Raw genomic sequence first — 21,808 nt, 5'->3', positions numbered from 1 at the left:
TTGTTACAAGAGGTTGAGGGTTCAATCCTCCTTATCCTTATATTTTTATATTTGTAGAGCGTCAAAATAATGAATTTGAAAATTGAATTGGTAGATAGTTTAATGTCGAAGATTGATTTACCACTGATTGCTGATTTAGTTACACAATACGTACCGTTAATGAACTACTTAGAATTTATACCGAGACATATGTTGTAATACCCCGTATTTTTTAAACGTATTTTCTAATTAATTAATTAATTATTATCTAAAAAGGATATTTTAGTAATTTATTCTACTATTTGAATTTTGGAGCCAAAATGATATTTGAATTTTGGAGCCAAAAGTATTTTAAAACTTAATTATTATTTTTGGATTTAGAATAAGATATATTATCTATTTATTTTATTTTAAAAACGTGATTATTTATATATATTTCGGATATTTTAATTAAGCAAAAACTATATTTTATTATTTAAATAAGGAGGTCCGAAAATTCCTATTAAATGGCTAATAATTTCGGATTTTCCTAGTGTGGAAAATCTGATTTTCTTAGTTAATTTATTTAGTGAATAATTGGTATTCTCTTAATTAATTATTGTATACAATATATATTATTTACACAATTATTTTGAATCCTTAAATCTAGCAAATAATTTCCTAAAATACACTAAGGAGGTCCGAAAATTTGAGCTATGGAAGCTCAATATTTTCGGCCCTCTTGGTTGATTTTTGGGGGAATTATTTTGGTAATTTGTATTTTAATTATCTTCCTCAAAAATTATTATATTCCTTAATTTTTGTTTTCCATCTCCTAAATATTTGATCATCTTATTTCCATACCTTAATTTATCCTTGATTATTCCCCAAATAAACCTCCTTTTCCATATTATTTTTCATGAAAACATACTTTCCTTAATTTTATTATTCTTACTCACCTTAATATTAAACTCTTCATAATTATTAAGCTCTCTTCTCCAAGTAATTTCCTTAATTCTTTTTACCATAATTCATTGGGAAATTCTCAACGGTGACCCCCCAACTTTTGCTACGCACCAATGGTGACCTCCTTTTTTTTATTATATAAAATGACCTTAGTTAAAAATTTCATCTCGCTCATAACCTTATTTCATTAAATATTAACTATGGTTAGATTTGTATCTTTTTAAAAAAAAATAAAAATAAAAAAAAAAATTAAAAAATTAACCCCAACCACCAAAAACCAGACACCATCACCCTTTTCGGTGACGCTACCCTAGGATTCTCCGACCGCCGGCGATGCTACTCAGGCTCCCTGACCGCTAGTGACGCTGCGCCAGCTCTACCTCAACCATCGCCAGTTAGATTCCCAAATCCCCACCCACGACCCTCACTCTCTCTCCTCCTTCTCACGTCACCACCTCTAAATCGCCGAACTCAGATTCCCAACCACCCCCGACCATCAAATTACCCAGATTCGACCACCGATCGATCTCTCTCTCTTTCTTCTCCGCCTTCTCCTTCACCGATCTCTCTCTCTTTCTTCTCCGCCTTCTCCTTCACCGATCTCTCTCCGATCCCCGCCAAGAATCGAAAACTCAAACCTCAAACCCTAAACCCACCACCCCTCCTTGACCAAAATCAGCCCCATGGTGAGAATCGAAGGTCAAAGGAGAGAAAGTTGTGAGGTTAGGGTTCGGGTCTAGGCGGTGGAAAGGGTGGAGGCGATGATTCGGCGATTTGGTGGGAGGTCGGCATTTCAGATTAGGGGTTCGGTGGCTCCGGTGAGGGTGGAGGTGATGCTGGCCGGCTACATTTGGTGGGGATGAGGGTGGAGGTGGTTGCTAGGATGGTGGTTTTTCTTTTTAGTTTTTTATTTTTCAAAACTAACCATAGTTAGTTTTTTTAACTAAATAACACTTATTAATGTCATAAGTGAGATAAATTTCATAATTAGGGTCATTTTGTATATATAAAAAAAATTAAAAAAAAAGGGAGGTCACCATTGGTGCGTAGCAAAAGTTGGGGTCACCAATGAGAATTTCCCTAATTCTTCCCACATTTGCTTACTATAATTCTTGCATGAGCTAGCCTATAAATACTCCCTCATACCTCTCATATTACCAAAAACTCAATTCTGTTCTTCTCTCTTACTCTTCTTTTCCCTCAACCTTTTCCTACTTTTCTTCTCCTCTTTTCTATAAGAAAATCAGCCGTATATCTTTGGAACCAATTTTTGGGCACTTCTGGTCAGTTTTGGGGTATTTCTATTTCACAAAAAATTATTCCTCTTGAAAAATACTTGAGGTTAAGCTCAAGAATCATCTAATTCGGAGTTATATTGAAGGAGTAATGACCTCTGAAAGTTCTGCCTATTCTTTCCAATGCAAATCCAATTCTCTTTAATTTCTCTTCTCTTTTTCTTTTCTTTTCTTCCTTGCGCCACCACCACCTCCAGCCACCTACCGGAAGGCTTCCCCACCTTGTCGCCACCTCTCTCTCTTTTCCTTGGTTTTCTACCTCTTCTTCTTCTCTTCTCTTATTTAATTAACTATTATTATTATGGGGGATTTATAAAATTATTATGAGTAGTTTTAATTATATAAAATCAGATTTTTATTCATGTTTATGAAAAATAATTTAAAAGGTTCATTTAAATATAGTTGGAGGGTTTTTAATTTATTATTGTGATTATTTGTTAACCTTATATATTAATTAAGGTTGTATTTATTTGTAGAGTGTGTTTGATCCAAGTGCTTGAAGTTTCTTTGTGTTTGCTAAGAAAGGACCAAAGGTACGTTAGGTGGCTAGATACTTTTGAAATTGATTGGGTTAAATAAGCATGTTTTGCATTATTTTTATAATGATTGAATTAAATTGAATTAAATTATGATTTATGAAATAAAAGCATGTTTAAATGATTGGTTTTGATGAATAAATTGGAGGGTTAATTTTATATCATGTTTTGAATGGTTTGAATTATTTATCAAGTTTGAATAAAGAAATTGATTTGAAAAGTTTGATGAATTAAAAAAAAAAGAATTTTCAAAGGGAGAGTTATTGATTTTGAAAAGTTATTATTATGAGATTTAATTCTCAAGTATTTATTAAAAGGTTGATTTTAAAAGCATGTTGAATTTAATTAAAAAGGAGTTTGAGGTAATTATTGGAATTATTGAGTTAAAGAGGTTTATTGAATTATTTCAAAGGTTTTACAAGCATAATTATTATATTAATCCCACTATGCGGATTCATTGAAGACTATGGACTTTGTATGACCTAGTCTTTCTCCAAGAATAGCCTTGAAATAGTAGGAGACTAGCTTGAGGGGTGTGCACACTTAGAGAGGAGGTTGAGTTTTCGAAAATAATTGATTTGACTAATCAGTATTATTGAGTTAATGAGTTATATTGAAATTATTTTGAGAATATTGAGAATTGGTTTTCAAAAGAGGAGTTGGTTTTATAAATCGTTTCATCGAATTATTGAGTTATTGAGAATTGGTTTAATCATGAGTTTTTGAAATTCATTGGATTGATTATTGGAATTGGTTTTAAAGCATGTTTGCTAATAATTTGAATTTACTTATCTTACACTTATCGTACATAGCATATTTTTCTAACCCGCATTTCTTATTTGTTTTGGTTCGCCCGGTTTACCGTAACGCTAAGCAGTGTTGACTAAATTCGGGTGGAGTAAGGAATTATGCATATGGGAGTCCTGGGAATGTTCTTCACCTAGATTAGGAATGTTGGTCTTTGTTTAATTATGAGTACTCATGACTATGGTTACTATTTTTATTATTAATAATAAAGAAAGAGTTTAAGTTTCCGCTGCGAAGTATTGGCTTTGGTTAGTAAGTTTGAGTAGCCTTGTGTAATCACGCGGCAGCAATACGCCTAAGGCTATCTCTACGGTATAATTATACGTATTATACTAGTATTTCCGTAGAGGGAGATTTGAGAGTGTTACATATATTTAAATATTGTACTCTGTAAATATAACTTAAGTTTGTATAACAGTTTATAATATTAGCTTGATGATGACACGTGTGTGACACTTATAGGTTGACGTTTGATAACGTCGACTTAGGTTTGAATGCAGGGTGACGTTTTATGACGTCAACCTGTATTCAAGGATTTTTGTTTGAATGCACCTGAACGATTCCAGAGAGAATTTTGGTTGAGTTTTATGAGCTCTTGGGAATAATGATATGCGGATCCTCTCTACTGATGGAGGAATGACGTATTTATAGGAGATGAGAACCCTTTGAGTGAACTTAGTAGGTTTGGGCTTGGCCCATTTAATGACTTAGAAGTCTTTGAAACTGGTCAATTTGATTTATTTTATAACCCGAACCGTACTTGATTAATTCGGATTATTTATTTGGGTGGGTTAAAAATAATTAAAATGGATCATTAACATGATTTAACCAAATTAATTTATTTAATTTAATGTAAGACACTCATAAAATTTTCGTGTCTACAAATTTTCCCCTCGAGACTGTGTCCCATACACGAGTTGAAGTGTTTGGCGTGACAAAGTCTTGACCCCTTTTGCTTGACTGAAAGTAACCAATACTTAATATTTTTTATTTTATTTTATTTTTTTTATTTTTTTTTGGTATTGGATTTGATTTATGGGAATATTAAATTCACATGGATGAGCAATGTCATGTGATTTCAATGAACTTTCTAAAATGCAAAAAAGAGGTACTCCGATCCTTAATACTAGGGCAATGGGCCAAATTGTGAAAAACATAATTTAGGAGATTCATTATTAAGAGGGAGTTTAATAAACGATGGTGATGTGTTGAAAAAGAGTAAAGCAAACATGTGAAGAGGGGCTCTTTTCACCACATCCTTTACTCCTTGGTTGCGCACTCGCTGGTTCCAATGGGTCTCCGTCTTCCCCTTGCTAGCAACATCATGGTTCATTGGTTGCGTACTCACCATCCAATGGCTACGTACTCTTCGCTTGCAACCATAATCCAATATTACCCTACTTCTTATATCAATTGTTTGGCCTTAAGTCAATGTTCACAGCCCACTATAAGATTGACGAAAGTTACCCACATATAGTTCCAACCCAATGTCATATGTACTACGTATTTAAGATGAATTTTTAAGCTCACACTAGATCGTCTCAAATTCCTTGAAATGAGCTTTGACTTAGGGTCTAAGCTTAACATAGCTTGAACAACTTTTATCAATTACAGTATTTTTCAACATTTTTTTTTTCATTTCACTGTTACATTTAATTTCACTTGTGTAATTTGCGCATCTAATATATTGGAGCTAAATCACTTAACATCCAATGTGCCAATATGACATGAATCAGCTAAAATTGTTGGTATATAAATAATTTTTTCCTCTATTTCCACAATGTACTCATAATTGTGTATGTCCGTACGTATCTTCAATTTCGTTCCAACTTGATATGCTTGTCTTTGTTTCATTTCAATTATTGAGCTTAAATCATAATCAATATGTAGATTGTTCATTTTTTTATATATTTTTATTTTATAGTACATACGTATCACAATATATCTATCATCATTTTTTATTACATGTATTGGGATCCCATCAAAGATTATTCAAAAGTAAGCCTGGTTAACTGGTTATATTTGAGATTATACCCACCATAGGCATGCCCGCATACAAATTGGCAACGACCAATACTGGACCATTATCATTTAATGTCTCACAAATATTTTTTTAGACAAAAAATATCCCACAAATTAATCGTGCTTCTATTGAATGATCTTTTCGTATCTTCATTATACTATACAAATAATTAGGCTTCATTTATTAATTGCTTATGATCCTACTATTTGTGAAAAGTCAAAGTTTCATCAATATAAGATATGAATGATATGATTCTAGGCTTTCTACCTAAGTATGACAATACTTTGAAATCTACAAGTAAAATTAAAAATGTCACAACAAATTTTATAAGACAAAATTAGATATTTTTAATCCAAAAAAGAAAAAGGAAATAAAATAGTTCATTACACGAGATTATTGAATGTTATGTAAAATTTGTTGATTTTGGCATCAACTAGCCGTCCTCTCGTCCCATTATAACGAGTTGTTATCGGGGCATTGGCAAATTGGTATTTTCTTCTTCTTCAATTCTTCTTCTTCTTCTTCTAATAATAATAATAATAATAATAATAATAATAATAATAATAATAATAATACACTCAGGGGCCGTTTGGTTGGGGGTATTCAACAAAGGAAATGGAAATCGACGGGAATCATTCCCTTTGTTGTTGTTTGTTAGGCCACTTTTCCATTTCCCCTTTCCCCCTTCATTCCCCCAAATCCCTCCAAGTTCATTCCCCCCCCCCCAAGGTATTTCCATTCCATTCCATTTCTTGGCCACCACCACACCACCATACCACCACCCTCCTACCTACCCACATCACCAGAAAACTGCACCACCGCCTACCCTTCGCCGCACCTCCCCCACCCCTCGCCGACCATCCCGTCAACTCCCTCGAAAAAATTCCCTAATCTCGGCCATCCCCACGTCGCACCACTCACCGCCCCTCCCTAACCCTTTGCCGCCCCCTGAAACTACCTTCCCTCCCCAAAAAAACCTTCCCCACACCCACGCATAGCCCTTGAAAACGCCACCCCCTCTCCTCGAAAATGTCACCCCGACCCTAGAAACCCTTCTAAGTCGACCACCGTGTAGTTGGAGGGGTTAGGTCTGAGCGGCGAGGGGTTAGGGATAAGCGGCGAGGGGTAGGGATGGGGGTTAGGGTTCCGTCTAGCCACAACAGCCTTCGAAAACGCGGTGAGGGTGTGTGGGTGTGGTGGTGGTGAATCTAGTGATTTCCATTGTTTTTTTACAACCAAACAACATACTACATTTGAGGGATTTTCATTCCATTCCATTTCATTCCCTTTGTTCATTCCATTCCGTTTACCCCGTGCAAACCAAACGACCCCTGTTATACTACATAAAATAATGTTTCGTTTGTAACTTTGTATGATAACATTTTTAAACAAGAGAAGGTATTGGGTGCGGCTGTGCGTCAAGTATATATGATATGCAATATTTGATCTGGATATGTATTATTTGATAGAGGATATGTATAACTTGTTGATGGATATGTATTATTTAATAGAGGATATGTACAGTTTTGTTATAAAATATGTATTGTTTGTTAAAGGATATGTAGTATTTGATAGAGGATATGTACAATTTATCTTTGGTAGAGGATAATACATTTTGTTAGAGGATATATTATCATCATATAACCAATAGAGGATATCGTTCAGCCTATAGATGATAGGGGTGTTCAAAAAAACCCGACCTGGTTGTCCCGTCCCGATATCCCGACAACTGGCAAAAAACCCGACGGGAAATTTTCAAAATTTTATGTTTTTTTCGGGTCAGGTACCCGTCCCGGTAAAATAGCACTTTCGTGAGCCGGGACATGGGACAAGCTTTGCAATTATCGGGTACCCGGATACTCGTTTACAAAAAAAAAACAAAAAAAAAAACCTCAAAAAAGTTACGGATACCCATTAATCCCATTACCCACCCACACCCTATCTTCTCTTCTTTCTCTCTCCTCCTCCCCTTGTCACTCTCTTTCTCTCTCCTCTCCTCTCTGCTTTCTCTTTCCTCCTTTTGAGTTTCGTTGCTCTCCTTTTCTCCTCTCCTCCCTTCTTTCTTTCCTCTATTCTTTCTCACGCCTCTCTCTTTCTCCTCTTTTTTTCTCTTTCTTTCGGTTTTCATGGTCAAAACGAAGGTTTTAATGGTTAAATTCGACCATGAAAATTCTAGATCTAGAGTTTTCATGGTCGAATTTGACCGTTTTAAACCAAATCCAAGGTGAAATTCAAGGCCGTTTTCGGTTTAAAAGGTATGGTTTCTTGTTTTTAATTTTCTTTCATTTTTTTTGAATTTTTAATAAATCCATTTATATGATAATATTTCTGGTAATTATCTGCTTTTTTTTTTTTTTTTGGTAAATTTCATTATTTTTGGTTAAATTTTGGTAGTGGTGGTTTCGATTTGGTGTGGGTGGGGTTTGGTTGGGTTGGTTTCGATTGTGGGTTGTGGCTATCGGTAGTGTTGGGTTGTCGCTTCGTTGTGGGTTTGGAGTTTCGGTGGTGGACCTGGGTTGGTGGAAGGTTTTGGTGGTGGTGGAGTGAATTTAGGTGGTGGTGGGTGGTGAATTGCGGTGGTGGTGGGGTGATTTTGATGGTGGCTTAGGAGGAGCGGAGGTACGTTTTGGGTTTCTCGATTCACTCCTTTCTTGGATAAATAAAATCCGGGTATCCGTGTCCCGTCCCGGATAATTTAGGTACGAATACCAGGTACTCGAATTATCCGGGACGGGACACGGGCCGACTTATCAACTACCCGAGGATTCGGGTACCCGGAGCTGAACACCCCTAATAGATGATATCATAGACACAATTATAAATGATATCATATACCTAGTAGAGGATATCATCCAGCCTATAGATGATATTATAGACACAATTATTAATGATATCATCAAGCCAATAAAGGATATCATAGACACAATTATAAATGATATTATATAGCCAATAGAGGATATCATAGACACAATTATAAATGATATCATGTAGCCAATAGAGGATAACATCCACTCTATTGATGATATCATATACACAATAGATGATATCATCTAGCTTATATCATAAAACCAATAGAAGATATCATTCAATTTATATAAGATATCATAAAAACAATAGAGGATATTATCAAAACAATAGAGGATATCATCCAACTCATAAAAGATACTCGTATCATAAAAACAATGGAGGATATAAAAAAAACAAATATAATAGATAATATAATATTATAGACACAATACATGATATCATCCAACTTATAGAGGATATCATCCAACTTATTATATATGATATAATCTACACAATAGAAATTATTTTATAAAAATAATTAAAAGGTCAACAATGACGGAACCACCATTAAAGGTCCCGTACTAAGCTCATGGGTATAACATAACATGCTTATTTCTCAACCAAAATATATGCATTTGTTATCAAAACGCTCACAATTCAACATACAATCACACATGATAATCAATTCCAACAATTATACATCACACAAGAAAGCCCCAAATCGATTTTTTTTGGGCATTTTTCGAAAAATCCGAGAATCTCAAGCAATGATCAAGCCAATTCAAACATAAATCATGGACAAATATAATCAACAATCTTTATATTCTATCTCCTCTCCATCTTCTTCAATTCAAGCATAAATCATGGACAAATAAAATGAAGGAATTTAGCAGAAAGTTAAGGAGAGAGAAAATAGGGGTGGATTAAAAGTGAGGGAGGAGAGAGAAAGTGAAGTAGGATTGAGGAGGAGCACTGTTGGTGGTGGTGAGTAGAAATAAGGGTGTGAGGAGTTTGTATTGTCGTAATAATAATAGTTGGACTGACGAAATGTTTGATCAGGCTAGACTAGCCCAATAATTTGTGTTTAAAAAAATAAAGTAAAAATAAATAAATAAATAAATAATGGTGGGGCAGTTAAACAGTTAGTATTAGATCACCAACGTCGTGCATGGCGTGAATGGAGTTAATACATTTACAAGCTTCGTATGGCAACCACTGACGACTGACGTTCATTTTTATGTTATGACATGCTCCTATATTTATTTATTAAGCCCCCTGCAACCTAAAATCTTGGCGTATTCAAGTACTTCCTCCAATCCACTCGCTACAGTTGCACCATTTTATTTTATTTTATACTACATTTGTTTTCTAATTATGTATAATAAAGGGGTGTTATTTGTAAAACATATAATATGTATGTCAATTGTATTTATAAATGAGGTCGGGAGCATGTTTTTTTATTAGATTACAAAACTAATTGATTTTGCAATGAATATAATTATGTAAATCAACTAATCAAGTGTAAATGTGTAATGAAATTCAATAATGATGTTTGTGGAGGCATGGTAACGTATACACGAATCCTCCAACGTACTTATGTGATTCTAGTTCGATCCTTACCACAAAGAAAAAGAATGCTCATACAAGTATGGGAAATTCTCTATGCTAAACTCGAATTTTTTAATTTTCTTAGTGGTAAACATTAAAAAAACTTATTAGCAATGGTAAATCCTAATTATCTTTACTAATTCATTGGTAACATTAATGATATTTATATGCAATTATAAGTCTAACCCTAGTCAACTAAAGGCTAACCGTGGTTATTTATTTATTTTTTAATAATAAAATTAGATTAAAAAAAAAAATTCCCCTCCCCCACGCACCCAGCCACCACCTAACCCTTTCCCCAGCCGGCGCTGCCAAGCTCCCTATCTCCACCGGCGATCCCCTACCCCTCCTTCCCTTCTTGCGACCCCCAACCCTCCCTGACTCCCTCACCTCCGATTCCTTTCCATCCTCCTCACTTACCCACCAATACCCTACACCTCCGGCTTCCCCTTCCCCGAAAACGCTCCCTTCTCCTATTCCTTGCCAGTCTGCCACCCTAAATGCCAAATGCGACGAATCCGCCTTATTCCGCGCACACAAAATCCTACAAATCAGCCTCTTTTCTTGCGAATTTGTTTGAACGGGTTTAATATAATGTAGTGAAATTGAGATGGGTCTCGAAAATTAAGAAGTTCCTGCCTCAATTTCTGGGTACAGGTTGCGGGTGAGGTGTTTCGTTGCGCGCGCAGCAACAATGCGGCAAAACTGCTCTGTGGCGTGGGATGCTTGTGGCTAGGCGTGAGGTGCTCTGCTTGCGGGTGCTGGTGTTCGCAGGTTGTTACGGGGGTTTGAGAAGAGCAACAGTTGGTTGTTGTTGGAGGTGGCAAGGTGTGCAGTCGGGGGGGGGGGGGTTACTGTAGCTTCTGATTAGACACAATAGGTTGAGGGTAGTAATTAGGGGCTTCTTAGTCATTTCGTTTTTATTTGATTTTAAAGGTCAACCATGGTTAAGGAATTAGTTAATTATATCTTTAATGTTACCAATGGATTAGTAAATTAAGATAATTAGGGTTTACCATTGATAATATTTTTTTTAAAAGTTCACTACCGAGAAATTAAAAAGTTCGAGTTTACCAAAGAGAATTTCCCAATAAAATTTCATGTGTTCTTTTTTTATTCTTCATACTTTGTACTTTATTTATTTATTTATTTATTTTTATTCTTCATACTTTGTATTCTTTGTACTCTATCATATGTGATATATACTCCCATTTTTTTCCCGCATACGATCACAAATTGAGGTAATGAAATACGAAATTACAAAGTATCATTTAAAGTCTGTTCAAGAAGTTTAGTAAGATATGGGGTCGTCGTGTGGTCTATTTTAGGCTTGTTTCTACTTCTTGATCTTATCCTTATTATCTAAAAATAATTATTAGGGGTGTTTCAGATAATTTGCCTGATCGAATTTGTAATATTCTTATTCAAATAATGTGTGGTAATGCGATCTTTACTTCATCTATTCTTTTATTACTGCAACAAATGAATTTTCACATTGCATGCTTTTTAACTCATTATCTTTTAACCTTTTGTCATTTTTATAAGGATTTTTTTTTTTGTCTCAAGGGGTCTTGTTAATTTCATCTCGATTTATACTTTCAAAAATAATTATTGTCAAAGTTACGTGCTAGAATACTTTCCTTGCAATAATACAAGACTAGCTTAGAGAAGTACAAACAGCTTTTTTGCACTTCTATAGTTCTACTTCTATGAACAAACACTAAACATGCATCAATACTACAATAAACAATACTTGTAAAATTGTACCAATATATAAATCCTTACATGGGTCAAACTAAATTAAATTTGAATAGAGAATATATACGATATCAATTAATCTTAAATCAAACGTGATTACATAACAAATCCATAATAACCATTACCAATTACGTATAAAGAAAAATCATAATCCAATCCGATCCAATCCGATTCACACCAAGTTTTTACCATAATCAAATCATTGTTCAAATCCAAAACCCTACAGCTTTTAATTACACGCAACTTGCAATCCTTATTAAACCAAATGGTGCAAAATTAATCACCCTTTAACATCACCATTTTATGGGACCCACTTCTCCACCATTCACAGCTCACTTCCACACTTACGTGGAGGAGAGAGAAAAACTTAAACCCACTTTTCATTGTCCAAATTTTGTATTTTGCCGCGCTATACCCCTCTTAACAATTAAAAAAATATTTTTTTTTTAAAACAACTTTTTTTTAGGTTCGGAATTTGTCTCTTGTTCCAAACCTAAGGTTCGGACATTTCTCCCGAACCTAATCTCTCAAAATCAAAATTCCCCCCTTTATTGTCACTTCAGACAGTTCTCCCTCTTCCTTCATTTTCTCTCTCCTCTTTCACCTCTTTCTCGTGTCAACCATGCTGTTTTCTGTAACTGTTTATTTCTCTTAAAATCTTGAAACTTCCTACAAAAATGTCAATTGTTTTCTTCAAAGATGAAATCTTTTTCACTCTCTGATTTTTTGGGTTTTTTTTTCAAAAATTCAATTTCTTAATTTTCCATGGTTCTTTGAGCTTTTCTCTCGGTAAGATTTCCACCTTTTCTTTTTTTTAAAGACCAATTTTTGTGGTCTGGGATTTATATTGGTGGTGGTTATCTGTGGTTGTAACTAATTAAAACGCTAACTGGTACCTAAAACGCTATCTTACCGCTGAACACGGACCGAGTGATGGTGGTCATGGTCAGCGGCAGTCGATACTCACGAGAGAGGAATTAATGGATGGTCATAGTTGTACCACATAGTAAAGTAAAGTGTCAATTATTGGGGGTCAGTTTACTTAATTACATACAATGAGATTAGACAAAAATCAAGCTACTTGTGAATATTTTTAATTTTAATTTAATTATAGTCGTAGACTTACTCGTATTAATTAAGCTATCTATTTTGATTCTTATTGTTATTATCTGAATTAATTAATTAATTAATTCAAACTGATGTTCGTTCTTTCTTGGTGTTGCAGGTACTTTGAATTTAAGATAATAAAAAAAGGATAAATTAAATGCAGAGATCAACAACCTCAATCAAATTCACATGCATCCTTAAAAATTGATTAATTTGTCGACCCTTCATTTCTCCAGTTACTCCATTTTTTTTTTGTTAATTATAAAATTCTCTCTCATTTTTCTTCCACCACTCCCAATTTAATTCAAATAAAAAAACCCACTGAATTATTTTGATTTAATTGAATTGGGTTTTGTCTTTGTTATAAAAAATGGGTTCAATTTCTGAGGGACCCACATCTTCTTCTTCATCTTCAAGCTCAAATGGCAGGGAAATTGATCCATTGTTAAGGGATTTGAGTGAGAAAAAGCAAAACTTTAAGCGAAACGTGGTGTCGTTGGCGGCGGAGTTGAAGGAGGTTCGAACTCGTTTGGCAGTGAAGGAGCAATCTTATGTTAAAGAAACCCTAACAAGGCAGGCATGTAGTTTTGCTTTAGATCTTTCTAAATTTTGTTTTATGTCAATATAATTTTGATTTGTGAAATCATTTCATTTGAATTCGCCCCTTTTTGTTCTTTGTTGAATTTGGGTACTTTTGCTTTGTGGGTCCTTTTGGGTTTGATATGATTTACAATTCTACGAGTATCAGGAGTGTGTTGTATACAACATGTTTGTCGTGTCAGATCACATAAATGTCGGCCTTTTGTTGAGTGTTCTCATTTTCTGAATTGAGTTTGTGTGAAATTGGTGTAATTGAGTAATTTGAGTTCATGTCAAGTGAATGATTGTTAATTTTGTTTATTGAAATCTAATAGGAAGCCGAGGCGAAGGCGAAGGGGATGGAAGAAGAGGTGTATAGATTACATAAAAGTTTAGAGGAAAGAAATAAACAATTACAGGCATCAGCTTCATATGCTGAAAAGGTACCACTCATTAAAACCCAATTTTTCTCCTGATTCTGCGTTTTAGTTAAGCTTTTGTTTAGCCATTTTTGGTTCATTTATTATGTGTATATCAAGAATAATAGTACAAACTTTATAGCTTTTAGCTTGATTCTGGGACAATTTGGGTTTATTACAAATTTACAAGAAATGTGTTTGACTGTGATTTTAATATGTTAATTTTGTGGTTGTTTTTTGTTTGTTGAATTTGCATACATCATTACCTTATCTTTTCAGGTAATCCTTTTGGTTTTTCCTGTGTTTTTCATAGTGGAATATGTAAAAAGCTAATTGCCAAGTAGGTATCAACTGATATTATATTATTGTCTTACTTTAATTGCGGTTTGATTGATTCAAGGTTGTCTCTACTCTGAAGTGCGTTTTGAAATTGCGCCTTTTATTTGTATTTTTCTTGGTGCAATGTAGAATTTTCTGTCCCTTTTAAATTTAGGTGTTTTTGTTGCTTTAAGTCTATAGTTATTCATTGCTACTCTCTCTTATAGTCCATTGCTTATTATTTTGCTACATTCACTGTTCGGGAGTCAAAGTTTATCATCAACTTTTACGGTGATTTCTTACTATTATGTAAAACTAATTTACTTGTGGTATAGAAGTTTGGAAGAGATTTGTGAACTGGGGATTAGTTATACCAGCAAGTAGTCTCACTTTTTTGGGATCCCTTTGTGATAGAAATAGCTTAGCTCAATTACTTGTTACCTTCCTTTTCAGTTATGTAACTAGTTTTTACACCCAAAGACACATGAGTTGTTAGCTTGTGTGAAATTTGTATACATCTAATGCCATAAATAGGATGTACTGTTTTACGCAACTATATTTTTTCCTACAAAGAAGAATATGGTCTTGTACCATCATATAGCTTAACAAAAAGACTATACCATTTAAAGTAGCTAATTAAACTGATGGTAGAGATACAAGAGGAATACTAGTAGTGGACCAATAGGAAAAAAATATTTGCTCCATACCAAGGTTGATGATGGATTGTCACTTAAGAAGTGCAGGGAACCTCATTAATATGCTACTGTATTTTATTGAATGTGTTATCTATGTTATTTTTTTCCCCAAGACTTCTAAAATTTGGAATGACATGTGGATTGAATGGATTTATTTTTATCACGTGGTACTTTGTACAGATTGTGGTCAAAGTTGAAAATGCCAAGGTTGTCTGATACTTGGATGGTAATCGCACTCTTTATTTAAACATTCTATGTAGAAACAAAGCTATCCATGTGATAATACTAAACCATAGCTGCATCAAGAATATGCACCTGTACTTTTCGTAATAATTTTTGTCCAGATGTTAGTAAATTTTGTAATAGTTTTTTGCTCTTAATTGAGTATATAACTTGTAAACATGGCTGAATTTGACTACAAGGGTATACATATTAGTTGAGGTTCTATGCTTGTTTCTTCTTGGGTTAATGTCTAATTCCGTACCCTTTTTAGAAAAATGAGATTCTAAGGTCTTTAGGGATCAACTGCATGGTTAGGATAATAGATGTACAACCTGTACTCCTTTCGATCCTGAATAATTGTTATTTCAGTAATTTCTTTTTGTTCAAGATGAGTGTTGTTATAGACTTTCTTCGTTTCCCAGTCTATCTTTCTTTTGGAACTTTGTTATCAATGCATTTTTTTTTTGGGAGAGTTCTTTGGTAACTTTATTGAGCATCATATACATTTCTTATCCCATGTGCACAACTCTTAAAAAGACAATTTAATTTGGATTTGAAGGACAATGATTTCAAACACTTTATAATGAATAGGAAGAGAACTTAATTACTTGCACTTAATTCGTGGCCTAGATTAAATATAATAATCTTTTTCCCTTATTTATCAACTTCCCATTCTGAAGGAAGTAATGTCCTTCACCCTATGACATTGTCTATGATCCTTTCTTAAGAATGTAGTCAAGATTGTAGCGTTGCTGCTAGTTGAAAGCTGATTTCACATATTTGACTGATGGTCAGTAGACTGTAGACAACATTCGAGTCTGATATAGGAATAGGATAGTGCATCCCTCTCCCGTTTGTAAAATTACTTGTCTAGTTACTGCCATCCAACAGAGCTTCTGACAAATTTGAGAATATGAACTGTTCTAAGAATTTTGCATTATTGTAGCCATACTCCGTATTAGGCATCTTGCGATATCTATCTAGATCATTTTATGTTGTACTTATGCTGTGTTATTGTGCGCATGTACCTTTATTGTATGCTAGCTGCATATCTTTATACACATTAGTTTCTCCATGAACTCAGTGACATTTTTATTTGCTGACTGCTGATCTTTATACATAGCAGTACCTTAAAGATCTGGATGATCTTAGAACTCAGCTCACAATTACTCGAGCTACAGCAGATGCAAGTGCTGCCTCAGCTCAATCAGCCCAACTGCAGTGTTTGACTTTGCTGAAGGACCTTGATGAAAAGAATAATTCAATAAAGGAACACGAAGATCGTGTTAAGAGGCTGGCAGAGCAGTTAGATAAACTGCAGAATGATCTTCAAGTGAGGGAGTCTTCACAGAAGCAATTGAAAGACGAAGTCCTGAGAGTTGAGCATGATATCATGAAAGCCATGGCAGAATCTGGCTTTAACATGGACTGTGAACTGAGGAAAATATTAGATGAGGTTTCCCCCAAAAATTTTGAGAATATGAACAAGCTTTTGTCAGCAAAGGATGATGAAATTGCCAAACTAAGGGATGAGCTAAGGATTCTGTCTGCCCATTATAAGCTAAAGGTCAAGGATCTGGAGACACAGGTAGACGACCATTGCTGTTGAAATGTCCTCTTATAATTATACAAGTTTAATCATATTGATTTTTAATTGGAGTTTTGTTTCCTAAATAGATGGAGAAACATCGAAAGGCTGATCAAGAGCTGAAGAAGCGAGTTCTGAAATTAGAGTTCTGTCTCCAGGATGCTCGTTCTCAAACAAGAAAACTTCAGAGGGTAATTTACAAATTCCTTCTATTGCATTGAATTAAACATTGCAGTCACTTTAATCTGCATTCCAAGCAAACATCTGCAAACAATCTTCTTAAAATGCTTCTCATCACCCCATGTCTTTCATACCCGATGTTCATTCTTCCTTTTTGCACCATGCCTTTTCTTTGGGGGCAGAGATGATGATTCTCTTTCAGTCTTTGGTATTTTATTTTTTTTTAAAAGGAATATCGGTCATTTGTACTAAACATTATATTATGCATACTTTTCTATTATTATTGCTTTAAATATTCTGATATTTTCCTGCAGAGATCAGTATCACTTTCATTGCCTTAGTGGTGCTGATCTACACTGAAGTTGTCTTTTTGCTTGTTCTGCACATTGTCCTTTGTGTTTAAATTTGTTATTTTCCGATCTGCTTCTGGCAGGCGGGGGATCGAAGGGACAAGGCTATAAAAGAATTAAGGGATCAATTAGCTATGAAGCAACAAGCTGCGGTGAAGAGTGATGAGAAGCAGAATAATTTCTGGGAAAGTTCCAACTTCAAGATTTTGGTTTCCATGTCAATGTTGGTCTTGGTGGTCTTCTCAAGGCGGTAAATTATCGCTGTTAGTAAGTACAGTTTGTAGAATGCAAGGGAATCTTATCTTAGGAATCCATCTTTAGGGTATTAGGAAGAACTGCAGAGGCTCAGTGTCTATAAAAAAAAAAAGAGCCTCTTTTTTGCCCCCATTATACAGTTAGTACATCGGCAGAGAGCATCGTTTTGATGTCTCTATAAGTAGAATATTCCAGAGCTGGAACATGTGATATGACCACATGAATGTATAATTTAGGATTATATATTAGCATATATATTAGAGGGAAAATCAATATCATGAGCTCGATTATGTCTTCAATTATTGCCTTAATATTCTGCTATTATTTCGGAATCTCTCTCTGCTGCCTGCTGGACTGTTGTTGAGAAGAGAACAAAGAAACTTCATGATCAGTCAACTAAGTTTGGTATGAAAATTAAACCTGTTATCTACCTACCTAGCATGTGGTAACCCAAGTTTTTTTTTTTTTTTTTTGATTATTTAGATGGGGACAATTTCATTTGTCTGATTGTTTCATATGCTGACAGTTTTGATGTGCTAATGTTGAAATTAGTGGTGGTAATTGTCATTTCTATACTAGATCACCAATCTACCATCTCTCTGAAACTGCAAGGCGAACTCTATACTGTATATCTTTTACTTGAACATGGAAGCGACGCTACAAGTTTATGACTTGATTTGTGTTGCGTGAGACAACTCATCAAATCTTTAAACCTCTAATGATGTCAGAGCAAGTGCAGTGAAACATTGCAAAATGTGTTAATCAGCAATGTGTAGCCAAAATTACCTGAACAAATGCATTGCTGAAAAGCATAAGCATTATCTGCCTCAACAGAAATCTGAAATATATAACACGAAAACTCTCAACTTCTAATACATTCTCGTGAATCTACAAATCATGGGTTTCCTTTATACATCTTAAATCTGCTGATGCGAATCTAGCTAATCCTAATCTAGAGCATCTCATGTAGTAACTCTCTTCCCTACAAACTGCACTCATTATCTCAAAGACGATGGCAACTGAAGTTGTGGTTTGGATTTCCAATTACTAACACTTTTTTAAGTACTCCTAAAGCTAATGTGATTCTGTAAACCGCTACCATATTGCGTTGTCTCAAACTCATAGGTCTAAAAGATCTGTACAAGAGCATAACTTTCTTTTACCATTAGCTAGGATCCTTGTTAACTTTCTGATTTGAAAAAATAAAACTCATGTACTCAGAATCAGTTTTCCTGTGAAGTAGAAAACTACCAGGGTGATGAAACAGAAGTCGGGTCGCAGAGCAACTGAACCTGCAGGAAGAGATCCAAGTGGAGGGCTATCAGGTCCATAACTTGCAGGAAATAGTGAATTTGGGTTGCCTGGAGTTGAAAATGATGGTGGAGACGATCCAAAGTTGCTGCAAGAATATTAAAAAGATACAAGTATTAACTCATATGATGATAATAATGTTTCTATCACAGTTTCATTCTGCCTATCAACATCGACATTATTCCAATACCTTTACCCCCAACCGTTTCCAGTAAATTCTAGACGAAGAATCGATGACTGTCAATTTCAGAAACATCTTATACTGAGGCCAACAATCAAGACACCCAAGACCCCTTTTGCTAATCATCTTACAACGAAAACCAAACAGTTCTATGTTTATAGCATATATTCTCTCAATATATTTATCAATCATGTATAAGGTAACTCTCCATTCTCTTTTAATTGCAACGTATTCTTTTTAGAAAGTTACAAATTAATTGCAACATTATTTTATTTGGTCAATGATGCTCTCTATCTCTTTTCTCATTACATGAGTCATTCTTTTTTATCTCTCTCCTCTCCTAAAATACAGTGCATCTCATTTACGTTGCAATTAAAAGAGAACAAATGAAGTCATTTTTTAAAATAGTTGTACGTATTTATGAAATTTGAAGCATGCACCACGTGTATATAGATCTAGTTAGTTAATAAGATAGCATACCCATATGATGGACTCCCATATGGTAATCCAGTAGTCCCAGGTGAGGATGTTGTTGGTGTTGGGAATGTTGAAGAAGGTGTCTCTGTTGTTGGAGGAGTTGTTGATAAAGGCATAGCTGTTCCTGTTCCGGTTCCAGTTCCGGATGCTGATGATGGGTAGATACAAGAACCAGTACCTACACACCCAAATCCCCACATTAGAACATACTAAGATTAGTTCACACTATTAATTGATGCAAAAATCATGATTCATATCTCATGAGAACAAATGATTAGATTATTGATAAGATTAGTAGACACTCATATATGATGCAGAAATAATACCCTTGTGCGAAATCTTACTGTACTACTTACTAGTAATAGTAAAGCACTCAATTTTCTTTTTTGGGTTTATAGAAAGTCGCAAAAAGCAATGATGTAAATAATAACTGATCCTGAATATTAGGTACCGCTAAAGTTTTACCAGCTAAACTAATTGCATCGACACACTAAACATGCTTAAATTATGCGAAAATCATAAAAAATTAAAATGGAAAAAAACTTATTTAAGCAAGAAAACTTACTAGGATTAGTGTTCACTAGCTGAGCAGCACCCCCAAAATCACAACTAGTAGGTGAAGGATTCTTCTGAAAATAACTATTAAATGCATAAGAAGCATGATTAGCAAGACTGTTAGGATTATAACAACTACCCCCATCTTGAATTGTTGAACAATCAGCCCCATTTCCACAAGCATAATCTAATGCACTCTGAAGTGCAGTCTCTGATGCACCACTATTAGCCACACACCAACTTTGCCCTGTGCTAACACCTGTGGGCTGGCCGGGCGGGTTCGATACCGGCACATTTCCGGTATTTGCAGGATTAGTGATGGGTGTAGGTGTTGTTGGGGTGGTGGAAGCAGGGATTGTGGTTGTTGCAGGTGGTGTTGTTGGAAATTGGTTGTTTTCTGGGGTGGTGGGGTTTGAAGCAGGGACTGTAATTATTGTTGATGATGGTGTAGATGGTGGGAAATTTGCTGGGTTTGTTGTAGAATCATCTAATCTTCTGACAAATCTCTGTAGTTTTCTCTGTGTTTTTCCTGTTTCTGAATCCATAATTCCTCCTGCAAGAAATTTACTATTTTTAGTAAGTTTGAAGTTTTCAACTCATAATAATTCCAATCTTTTTTTTAATAGTAAGTAAAATCGATTTATTAATGAAACATCATACGGCATCTATAAAAGATTGTTGAATCCAACAAATATGTAACAAGTTGAATTAAACAATACAGTTGTCGAATTGATCTTGCACGGTGAGATATCCCTCGTACTAAAACTAATAGTAAAAATGCACTTACCACATTTGGAGATTGTTATGGAGAGAAGCAAGATGATGTATAGGGAGTTAAGCTTAAGCTTAGCCATGAGGAGGGTTTTGGTGGGTTTTTGGGAAGATACCTAAAAATATGGGAATTTGCAATAAATAAGCTTTAAAAAATTAATGAAATGATAATGATTTAAGAAGATTTATAAGTACAAAAATGAAAAAGAAAGGTGAATATAGAGAAGGTGGGGAAGAAAGAAAGTAGTATAAAGTGGAAAAGGGAAAGAGACCTATAATATATGGTTTTGTGCAATTTGGTGAAATAGAAAAAAGAATAAGACATTTGCTTTGTCATGAAAGATGAGGAGATGCATGTTCCTTTGCTTACCAATTACCAATTTTATTTTCTATTTATTTATTTATTTAATTTATTTATGATTTTTGAGAATGGAGAATCAAATACAGAGCATTATGTAAAAATTTGTATTGTTTATAAAAGAAGAATAAGATGGAGAATATTGGAGAAAAGGAAATCTGAGTAAATATTAGAGGTTTTTGATGCTCATATGATCATATGCATGAGATGCATAAATTCATGTACAACATGGGGTAATGGGTGATTAATTGATTTCACGTGCTCGTGATGGGAACTCTACAATGGAGTTAAAAGGCATGCAAGATGTATGATGTACTTCTTCGATCTATGGGCAATTATATATTTTCTTACTTTGTTCGTATTTTAAAAAAAAAAAATCCGCTAAATTTAAAAAAAGAGGATACATCAAATTTGAACTCGCAACTTTTTTGTTATATTAGCTTTGATATTATGTCAAAAAACCAACTCAACAAAAAAATTTAAGCTAATGGTAAAAGCTCATGATATTAGATTTATACTCTATTCAAAATTATCCAATATCATTGTTAAATTTCAAATAAGATTCAAAATTATATATCATACAATAAGTTGTATGATGAATACAATATTAGCCATACTTATACAACTCTTCCAACAAAAGAAAATTAATGTCTCAATATATAATAGACATGCTACTCTAATTTTCAGTCTTAAACTAAGTGATC

The 21,808-nt window shown here is 34.4% G+C and overlaps 2 protein-coding genes across 4 annotated transcripts; one reads left to right on the top strand and one right to left on the bottom strand.

Annotated features, from left to right (window-relative positions):
* The first annotated feature begins 12,290 nt into the window (after positions 1-12,290).
* On the top strand, positions 12,291-17,865 carry LOC110736561 (MAR-binding filament-like protein 1). 3 transcript variants are annotated; one of them, XM_021916804.1, is made up of 6 exons: positions 12,291-12,527; positions 12,964-13,422; positions 13,760-13,867; positions 16,202-16,666; positions 16,756-16,857; positions 17,280-17,865. In XM_021916804.1, the coding sequence occupies exons 2-6, from the start codon at positions 13,216-13,218 to the stop codon at positions 17,448-17,450; spliced, it is 1,053 nt and encodes a 350-aa protein (XP_021772496.1). In that variant the 5' UTR covers positions 12,291-12,527; positions 12,964-13,215; the 3' UTR covers positions 17,451-17,865. The 3 variants fall into 3 exon arrangements, with proteins under 3 accessions (XP_021772496.1, XP_021772498.1, XP_021772497.1); XM_021916806.1 differs by having other exon boundaries at positions 12,292-12,527; positions 16,205-16,666; XM_021916805.1 differs by lacking the exon at positions 12,291-12,527 and adding an exon at positions 12,534-12,770.
* Positions 17,866-18,256: 391 nt separating this feature from the next.
* On the bottom strand, positions 18,257-21,158 carry LOC110736562 (PLASMODESMATA CALLOSE-BINDING PROTEIN 4-like). Its single transcript, XM_021916807.1, has 4 exons — positions 20,763-21,158; positions 19,986-20,528; positions 19,424-19,598; positions 18,257-18,850 (listed from the first exon to the last, which is right to left on the bottom strand). Exons 1-4 carry the CDS (start codon positions 20,827-20,829, stop codon positions 18,661-18,663), a joined length of 975 nt encoding a protein of 324 aa, XP_021772499.1. The 5' UTR covers positions 20,830-21,158; the 3' UTR covers positions 18,257-18,660.
* Between the last annotated feature and the right edge of the window lie 650 nt (positions 21,159-21,808).

This window comes from Chenopodium quinoa, unplaced genomic scaffold, assembly GCF_001683475.1.
Source record: "Chenopodium quinoa cultivar QQ74 unplaced genomic scaffold, ASM168347v1, whole genome shotgun sequence".
Taxonomy (NCBI): domain Eukaryota; kingdom Viridiplantae; phylum Streptophyta; class Magnoliopsida; order Caryophyllales; family Amaranthaceae; genus Chenopodium; species Chenopodium quinoa.
Note: the sequence above shows the minus strand (reverse complement) of the source record. Positions and strands in the feature narration are given on the sequence as shown.

Bases quoted from the DNA above. Each gene is read 5' to 3' on its own strand.
- LOC110736562 (XM_021916807.1), bottom strand. From the start codon at position 20,829: ATGGCTAAGCTTAAGCTTAACTCCCTATACATCATCTTGCTTCTCTCC. The intron at 20,529-20,762 runs GTAAGTGCATTT...AATTTCTTGCAG, and splicing joins CATAACAATCTCCAAATGTG to GAGGAATTATGGATTCAGAA. The intron at 18,851-19,423 runs GTATGCTATCTT...ATATTCTTGCAG, and splicing joins TATGGGAGTCCATCATATGG to CAACTTTGGATCGTCTCCAC.
- LOC110736561 (XM_021916804.1), top strand. From the start codon at position 13,216: ATGGGTTCAATTTCTGAGGGACCCACATCTTCTTCTTCATCTTCAAGC. The intron at 13,423-13,759 runs GCATGTAGTTTT...GAAATCTAATAG, and splicing joins AAGAAACCCTAACAAGGCAG to GAAGCCGAGGCGAAGGCGAA. The intron at 16,858-17,279 runs GTAATTTACAAA...TGCTTCTGGCAG, and splicing joins AAACAAGAAAACTTCAGAGG to GCGGGGGATCGAAGGGACAA.